General features: G+C 38.3%; 3 protein-coding genes across 3 annotated transcripts; 2 read left to right on the plus strand and 1 right to left on the minus strand.

Annotated features, from left to right (window-relative positions):
* On the plus strand, positions 90–3,075 carry LOC104711868 (DEAD-box ATP-dependent RNA helicase 38). The gene is made up of 9 exons (XM_010428641.2): positions 90–221; positions 361–596; positions 778–1,071; positions 1,178–1,405; positions 1,535–1,600; positions 1,949–2,347; positions 2,445–2,553; positions 2,641–2,729; positions 2,811–3,075. Exons 2-9 carry the CDS (start codon positions 363–365, stop codon positions 2,877–2,879), a joined length of 1,488 nt encoding a protein of 495 aa, XP_010426943.1. The 5' UTR covers positions 90–221; positions 361–362; the 3' UTR covers positions 2,880–3,075.
* LOC104711867 (vacuolar protein-sorting-associated protein 37 homolog 1) lies at positions 3,093–5,047 on the minus strand. Its single transcript, XM_010428640.2, has 7 exons — positions 4,857–5,047; positions 4,261–4,443; positions 4,078–4,165; positions 3,800–3,839; positions 3,667–3,713; positions 3,452–3,572; positions 3,093–3,367 (listed from the first exon to the last, which is right to left on the minus strand). The coding sequence occupies exons 1-7, from the start codon at positions 4,868–4,870 to the stop codon at positions 3,207–3,209; spliced, it is 654 nt and encodes a 217-aa protein (XP_010426942.1). The 5' UTR covers positions 4,871–5,047; the 3' UTR covers positions 3,093–3,206.
* On the plus strand, positions 5,163–8,652 carry LOC104711869 (carotene epsilon-monooxygenase, chloroplastic). Its single transcript, XM_010428643.2, has 9 exons — positions 5,163–5,736; positions 5,859–6,155; positions 6,264–6,461; positions 6,558–6,659; positions 6,761–6,901; positions 7,775–7,882; positions 7,982–8,064; positions 8,159–8,321; positions 8,431–8,652. The coding sequence occupies exons 1-9, from the start codon at positions 5,224–5,226 to the stop codon at positions 8,458–8,460; spliced, it is 1,635 nt and encodes a 544-aa protein (XP_010426945.1). The 5' UTR covers positions 5,163–5,223; the 3' UTR covers positions 8,461–8,652.

The raw sequence follows: 8,889 nt of genomic DNA on the forward strand, positions 1-8,889 counted from the left end.
GTAAATTTTCATTTTTTACTAGTAGCTTCAGATTGACGTCAGTATAATATCCAAATTTTACCAGTAGCTTCAAAATAAAGCAGCAGCTTTTCTTATTTATTTTTTCATCTTTCTCCCCCAAATTTTGTCTCCGACTTCAAAAACGAAAAAGCACAACACAATCGTTCATCAATCGTCTTCTTCGTACCTTCTCTCTGATTCCCTCATTCAATAATTCACAGGTTCCTCCAACTTCTCTCTGATCCTCAGCACCTTCACGAATTAATGGAAGCTGATGAGTTCTCTTCTGCATTAGGTTTTTTTTCTCTAAAATTGTTCGATTTTGGTTTCTAATTTTTTCTTTTTCTTTTTGGGCTACAGCTATGGCGGATACAGTAGAGAAAGTTCCCACCGTTGTTGAGTCATCATCTTCCTCCGTGGAAGCACCTGTTATTGCCGACAAGACTGAGCCCACGACAACGGAGAAGAAAAAGTGGGGCGATGTAGAAGATGATGACGAAGAGGAAGCAGTATCGGAACTCAATTCTTTGACCATTAAGGAAGAAGAGAAAAGTGATTCTGTGCTTGAAGAACCTGAAGATTCAAACATCAAAGCGGTTTTTAACTATCCCCTTTCCGATTTAGTAGATTTCGTTTAGTGTAGTGAATTTGTGATTGGTGTTGAATCTTGCCCAATCGAGCTTAGATCTGTGGTTTTACTATCAAGTAATTAGGGTTTGTTTTGGATCGAAGTCTCAATTAGTTTCCAGATTTATTTGGATGATTTTGTTTGTGAAGGTTGTTTCGGGTGATACACCATATACATCAGCGAGTAGGTTTGAGGATTTGAACTTATCTCCTGAGTTGATGAAAGGCTTGTACGTGGAGATGAAGTTCGAAAAGCCTAGCAAGATTCAAGCTATCAGTTTGCCCATGATTATGACGCCACCTCACAAGCATCTGATTGCTCAGGCGCATAACGGATCTGGAAAGACCACTTGTTTCGTTCTTGGAATGTTGAGTCGGGTTGATCCTAAACTGGCGGAGCCTCAGGCGCTCTGCATTTGTCCCACTAGAGAATTAGCTAATCAGGTTTGTCTTGTTTTGTTATTGATGATCTGAGAGTTGTTTGATTTTTTGACTTGGGAAAAACGTGTTTAAGAGCTTAACTCATGTAAGTAAAATGGTTGGATGGCAGAATATGGACGTTCTTCAGAGGATGGGGAAGTTTACTGGGATCACTGCTGAATTAGCTGTGCCAGAGTCAACGAGAGGCGGACCATCTGCTCCAAGACGAGGTCCTGTTACTGCTCATGTGGTGATTGGCACCCCTGGAACGCTTAAGAGGTGGATGTCATTCAAGAGACTAGGTCTAAATCATTTGAAGATTCTTGTTTTTGATGAGGCTGACCATATGCTTGCTACGGTATGCTCTTTTTTCTGTTTTGCTTTGTTTTTGTTTATTTCTCAACTGTAATGATTAACTTCCTTATAATGTTATAAAATAGTTTCCCTTCATATGTGGTTGATAACTGAAAATTCATTGATATTGCAGGATGGCTTTAGGGATGATTCCTTGAAGATAATGAAAGACATTGGGAGAGTTAATCCCAATTTCCAGGTATTTTGTTTAAGTAGGATGACTATTGATTTCTAGTAGTCTACCATGATATTGAGGGGTACAAGTTATTCTGTTGAACATATATCTATGTTTGTTTCGATGCTCAGAAGCTCTTAGTAAAATAGAAACAGTTCAGCTGTGTTTTTATATTGTTTAGAGCCCTTTATTTTATTAGGACATGTCTGTTTTAAACGAAGATGAATCTGTCTTTACTGCAAAAGGCTGTACTAAATAATGGTTATTTCATTATTTCAGTTGCTGTTAGTCTAAATTAAAGGAAACTTTTTTTTTGCTTTTTCTTTAAATTGGATTGTCTGCTTGTGTTCTTGACCTTCTTCTTTTCTACAGGTTCTACTTTTCTCGGCAACTTTTAACGAAACTGTCAAAGATTTTGTGGCGAGGACAGTCAAGGATCCCAACCAATTGTTTGTCAAAAGAGAGGATCTAGCTTTGGACTCGGTAAAGCAGTTTAAAGTTCTTTGCCCGAAGGAGGAAAACAAGATTGAAGTCATTAAGGATCAGATTATGGAGCTTGGGGATATTGGGCAAACCATTATCTTTGTGAGAACAAGAGTGTCTGCTGGTAAGGTGCACAAGGCCCTTGCGGAAATGGGATATGATGTCACCAGTGTCCATGGTAATATGTCTGAAGTGGACAGAGATAAGATTGTTAAGGAGTTCAAAGACTGCCTTACTCAAGTGCTAATTGCTACTGATGTCATTGCAAGAGGTTTTGACCAACAGCGGGTAAATATTATCATTTGACCCTTTTCCTTTCTTCTTCTTTTTTCCCAAAGGTGCTTTGTAGTTAATGCCTCTTGCTGGGTATATACAATACTTGCAGGTGAATTTGGTTGTGAATTATAATCTTCCCACTAAATATGAAACCGGAGAGCCAGATTATGAGGTGTACCTTCACAGGGTTGGGAGAGCTGGCCGGTTTGGTCGTAAAGGTAAGTTTTGATTCTTGCATTTTTATTTATCTCAAGTGTGTTGCCACAAGTTGTCATCAATTTCTGAACTATGTATTTGTATTGTAGGAGCGGTATTTAACCTGCTGTTAGATGATGGGGGGGATAAAGAGGTGATGGATAAGATCGAGAAGTATTTTGGAGCAAATGTTAAGGAGGTATAGTAAGATTTAATGAAACTACATATATATCGTTTGTTTGTTACAACAGTATCCAATGATTTTTAAACTTTACTGCAGATTAAGTCATGGAACTCTGAGGAGGAGTATAAGAGTGCGTTGAAGGAAGCTGGCCTGCTCGACGAGTGAGGAAGAGGAACATAATGTGTTCAAAAACATCTAAAAGACTTATGTCGTCTGTTTTTTTTGAGATTGCTTAAGAAAGAAACTTGTATACGTCTTTGGGGTTTTTTTTTTGTAATCTTTTTTATCAGATTGCTGAGATTTTCAGACTTTTGTAGCTTATTTATCATCAAGGGAAAAAAAAACATGATTTTGTTGTCAATGTCAATCACTTTAGTATGAACTTAAAAACAGAGAATAATTTTCTTTACAACACCTGATAAAAGTCATAAGACACAAACGCAAGACTTTGGTAATTGTGTTCGAGTTCAATGTGCAAAGCATATTATAAATTCAAATGTTTGAAGTTTTAGCAGCTAGATGAATTAGTGCCCGTCGATGATACGTAGTACGCAGCTTCTTGTATTTCTGCACAAATGCTGCCGTATCAATCTCCTTCTCTAGGAACTTCTCTTGCAGGGCTTCGGATTCTTCATCCACCTGATTCATAGCCTCTGCAAAACCAGCAAAAGGTGTTTAGAAGTGATGACATGACACAAGAACTGTAGAGAAGATGAGGGAAGATTATAACTTGTTACCTTGAAGTTTATGAAGAAGAGAACCAGGGGAGTAGAATTTGAGGATCTCTTCTTTTTGCCTCTCAAGCTCATTGAGCTTTTCTTGCGCAGTTGCGAGCTCAGTTGTACGAATAATTCTGCACTGTTATCAGAGTAGCGAATAGTAAAAAAAAAGAGATATCCAAAAAGGTCAAACATGGTAAACTGAACAAGGATAGTTGGTTCTTGATACATACTTGGTTTCTGAGTTCCATTATCTGTGGCTCTTTCTCCAAGTTCTCTCCTGTTACATTTGACCACATAAAAGTTTTAGATTTCCAGATGAAACAAGAGCTTCTCGTAGAATGTAATGAACCACAGAGAACTTACTAGCTAGCTGCAACGTTTCTCTGCGGAGCTCATCTTTGATCTGATGGATAGAAACAAGGCACAAAACAATTAATGCGGTTTTAATGCGGTCCAAAGACTAAAACAAAGAACCAGAAAACACCAAATTACTGGCAACATGTAAAAAGATGATGCCATGATGAAGACCTTCTGGAAAAATCCAACAATATCAATGTATACACTAGCAAGGAGAAAAAAATGAAAAAATCTCAACACATACCTAATGAAGCTACTTTCTTAGATGTAGTTTAAGAACTTACATTGTTCTGGATTTTGACCTGGTCAAGAGAGAGAAGAAATTGCTGATACGCATCTTTGTCATTGAGAAGCTTCCTTAGCTCATCCACGCTACAGAAAAAAAGTAAACAACACCATTCAAAAAGAAAGCAAAACAAAACAAAACCGCAACACACGAGAAGAAGCATAACAAACAAAACGCAAACCTTTTGTCTTTCAAGAAGACGATAATGCCAGCTGCTTCTCCCGGTGAGACTTGTGCTGGAGTCTGACCAGATGTTTGAGGCCGAGATGAACTTGGCGAACTGACTAAAGAAGGAGAGTACCATGGCGACTGTGAAGAAGCTTCAGGAGGACGAGACTGTCCTTGTTGTTGATCCTTTGATCCCCTTAAATATACACAACAAAAAATAAACCATCATCAACTACAAATCTCAGCTTCTAGGTCATCACTACTATACATCACCGATTCAACCAAAATGCAGAACATAGATAAGGACTCATCAAAACTCCCACATGAAAACTAGAACGTTCTCTAATTAGTAACTGAGCAAATCTACACTAATTTCACCTTAAAGGTACTTCAAAAAACGCATTACAGCTCAAATTCACCAACTAGCTATATACATAACAACCTAATATCCTTCCTTAATCGCCAACAAATCCAATTTCATAATAAAACAGAAACCTCTTTAAAATCAAAAGAGATCATATGGAGAAAAAAAAACAGATAGCGTTAAAAAAAATCTCACAATCACGGCAACACACAATATAAAGATTGTAAGCAAAATTGGTTTGTTACCAAAAATTGAACATCTTCGTTTCAAGAAATCGTCGACCCAACCAAAAGGAGCAAAACTCAAATCTTCGTACTTCTTCTTCTTCTTCGTCCCTAAACCACCAGATCGAAAAAAATTTAACAACTTTAAGAAACCTGAGTCCGTCTCCGTCGTGTTTCAACGAAAATTTCAATTCTTCGATCTTTCCTCTGTTTCAGATTCTTTTTTACTTCTCAACTCTCAAATAGGCCCAAGTACGAACAGTTAAGGCCCACTATTAAAACGGCAGCGTTTTATTCATCGTCGTCCTTATCCACGCTTAACGGCTCGCGCTTCCTAAAAACATTGTTGTTGTCTGCACCGAAGCTTCGAAAAAAGAGCTCCTCATCAATGGAGTCTTCTCTCTTTTCTCCATCTTCCTCCTCTTCTTATTCTTCTTCTCTCTTCACTGCAAAACCTACGCGTCTTCCTTCTTTAACCCCCAAATTCTTCTCTTTCCCCATCAAATCCTCCATAGAGAAACCTAAACCCAAACCCAAACTCGAGACAAATTCATCGAAATCACAGTCATGGGTCAGCCCCGATTGGCTCACATCGCTCACCCGTACCATTTCCTCAGGTAAAAACGACGATTCGGGCATACCAATCGCCAGCGCGAAGCTCGACGACGTCTCTGACCTCCTCGGTGGAGCTCTCTTCTTACCTCTTTACAAATGGATGAACGAGTACGGACCCATTTATCGTCTCGCTGCTGGTCCTCGCAATTTCGTAGTCGTGAGTGACCCAGCGATCGCTAAACACGTTTTGAGGAACTATCCTAAGTACGCTAAAGGCTTAGTCGCTGAAGTTTCTGAGTTTTTATTCGGTTCCGGTTTCGCAATCGCTGAAGGACCTCTTTGGACGGTAAATTTCATCTTCCTATCTTGCGTGATAAGTAATCCTGACTCTAGGTTTAGGGTTCTAATCTTCTCAATTGGGGCTTTAGTTTTTGAAACCGTTGAAGTCTGAATTTTTTTGATGTATAGGCGAGGCGAAGAGCGGTGGTTCCATCTCTTCACAAGAGGTATTTGTCTGTGATTGTGGAGAGAGTGTTCTGTAAATGTGCAGAGAGGCTTGTTGAGAAGTTGCAGCCTTATGCAGAGGACGGTACTGCTGTGAATATGGAAGAGAAGTTCTCTCAGTTGACACTTGATGTTATTGGATTGTCTCTGTTTAACTACAATTTCGATTCTTTGACTACTGATAGTCCTGTCATTGAATCTGTTTACACTGCTCTTAAAGAAGCTGAGCTTCGTTCTACTGATCTTCTACCATATTGGAAGGCAAGTTTTGTGGTTTCTTTTTTTTTTCTTGTGGTTTTTGTTGATTGTGGCTCAATTGGATTCTAGTTTAATTAAGAGGCTTTGGTTGTTGTTTTTTTTCCTTATCAGATCGATGCATTGTGTAAGATAGTACCGAGACAGGTGAAAGCTGAAAAGGCTGTAACTTTGATAAGGGAAACTGTTGAAGACCTTATTGCCAAGTGCAAAGAAATTGTTGAAAGAGAAGGGGAAAGAATCAATGATGAGGAGTATGTAAATGATGCTGACCCAAGTATCCTTCGATTTTTACTCGCAAGCAGAGAAGAGGTTTAACTTTCTTTCCCTTCAGTTCATTAGCAAACTTGGCCATTTATAATTGCAAATTGAAGCTGATGTTAGTTTGTCTGTGTGTTTTTTAATCAGGTGTCAAGTGTGCAGTTACGAGATGATCTTCTCTCAATGCTTGTAGCGGGTCATGAAACCACTGGATCTGTCCTCACTTGGACACTTTATCTCCTAAGTAAGGTACCTTTTGGTATCTTATACTTTGCCACTTGAAAGGGAGCTTCTCTGTTCTCATTGATCAGTAACTTTTTACCACGTTAAACTTATACGTGTGCATATAGAACTCATCTGCATTGGCGAAAGCACAAGAAGAAGTAGACAGAGTTTTAGCGGGAAGAAACCCAGCGTTCGAGGATATAAAGGAGTTGAAGTACATTACTCGTTGTATAAACGAGTCAATGCGTCTCTACCCTCATCCTCCTGTAAGCAATCAAGCTCATTTCTCTAATTATTCATGAACTAAATTTTCTGATNTGGAAGGCAAGTTTTGTGGTTTCTTTTTTTTTTCTTGTGGTTTTTGTTGATTGTGGCTCAATTGGATTCTAGTTTAATTAAGAGGCTTTGGTTGTTGTTTTTTTTCCTTATCAGATCGATGCATTGTGTAAGATAGTACCGAGACAGGTGAAAGCTGAAAAGGCTGTAACTTTGATAAGAGAAACTGTTGAAGACCTTATTGCCAAGTGCAAAGAAATTGTTGAAAGAGAAGGGGAAAGAATCAATGATGAGGAGTATGTAAATGATGCTGACCCAAGTATCCTTCGTTTCTTACTCGCAAGCAGAGAAGAGGTTTAACTTTCTTTCCCTTCAGTTCATTAGCAAACTTGGCCATTTATAATTGCAAATTGAAGCTGATGTTAGTTTGTCTGTGTGTTTTTTAATCAGGTGTCAAGTGTGCAGTTACGAGATGATCTTCTCTCAATGCTTGTAGCGGGTCATGAAACCACGGGATCTGTCCTCACTTGGACACTTTATCTCCTAAGTAAGGTACCTTTTGGTATCTTATACTTTGCCACTTGAAAGGGAGCTTCTCTGTTCTCATTGATCAGTAACTTTTTACCACGTTAAACTTATACGTGTGCATATAGAACTCATCTGCATTGGCGAAAGCACAAGAAGAAGTAGACAGAGTTTTAGCGGGAAGAAACCCAGCGTTCGAGGATATAAAGGAGTTGAAGTACATTACTCGTTGTATAAACGAGTCAATGCGTCTCTACCCTCATCCTCCTGTAAGCAATCAAGCTCATTTCTCTAATTATTCATGAACTAAATTTTCTGATAGCTTTGTTTCCTCGTAGGTCTTGATTAGAAGAGCTCAAGTTCCTGACATTCTTCCTGGGAACTACAAGGTTAACACCGGACAAGACATTATGATTTCAGTCTATAACATCCATCGTTCTTCCGAGGTACAGTTCTCTTCCTTCATTTAGGGGAGCCCAGTCTGGTATCAGTTCGTACATTCATGCCCACATTTCTTATCTCATTATGTGTTTGTTATTCAAAAGGTATGGGAAAAAGCAGAGGAGTTTCTGCCTGAACGATTCGAGTTAGAAGGCGCAATACCTAACGAAACAAACACCGATTTCAAGTAAACTCAGTAGTACTCATGTTTTGACACAAACCATTAAATCAAAGCTAATATTTTGATCACAAATGTTAAAAGATGATTTGCATTTCAACAGATTCATACCGTTCAGTGGAGGGCCTAGAAAATGTGTAGGAGATCAGTTTGCATTGATGGAGGCAATTGTGGCACTCGCAGTGTTTCTCCAGCGGCTAAACGTCGAGCTGGTTCCTGATCAGACCATCAGCATGACCACTGGAGCAACCATACACACCACCAATGTATGACAATGTTTTCTCCTAACTCGAGAAGATTAATCAGAGTCTGTTTTATTCTGTTTAGAATATGATTCCAAGTCTTCTGATGCTTAATTTTTTTTTAAAATTGCAGGGATTGTATATGAAAGTGAGCCGAAGGTAAAGCCATAATCTCGAAGATGAATATTTTATAATCATTGGATAGATTTTTTTAGTTACCATATCTTGAGTGGTTGGTGTTGATGAACTACTTTAATCTTTTGAGATATAACGACAAAAAAAGATTTATGGAGTTGGAGAAAAACACAAAACAACTCAATTATTTCATATATAGGTAATGTTATCATGTCAGATCCTTAGATTCAAAAAAAAATATCATGTCAGATCCGATACAGCAACTTTGTGTTTGTTCGTTTTCATTTCATACAATTCATTCCACAATTGCTATAACCATCCAGACCATTTCCTCTCGTTGCAGTAACCAAAACATTTATTCCATTATTACTATAGATAACAATTCTTAATGTTTGTATAATACAATACTTTTAAACTTGAACTCAAAACCAGGTTAACTAGTGTATAAAACTTTTTC

Source organism: Camelina sativa, chromosome 9, assembly GCF_000633955.1.
Source record: "Camelina sativa cultivar DH55 chromosome 9, Cs, whole genome shotgun sequence".
NCBI lineage: Eukaryota > Viridiplantae > Streptophyta > Magnoliopsida > Brassicales > Brassicaceae > Camelina > Camelina sativa.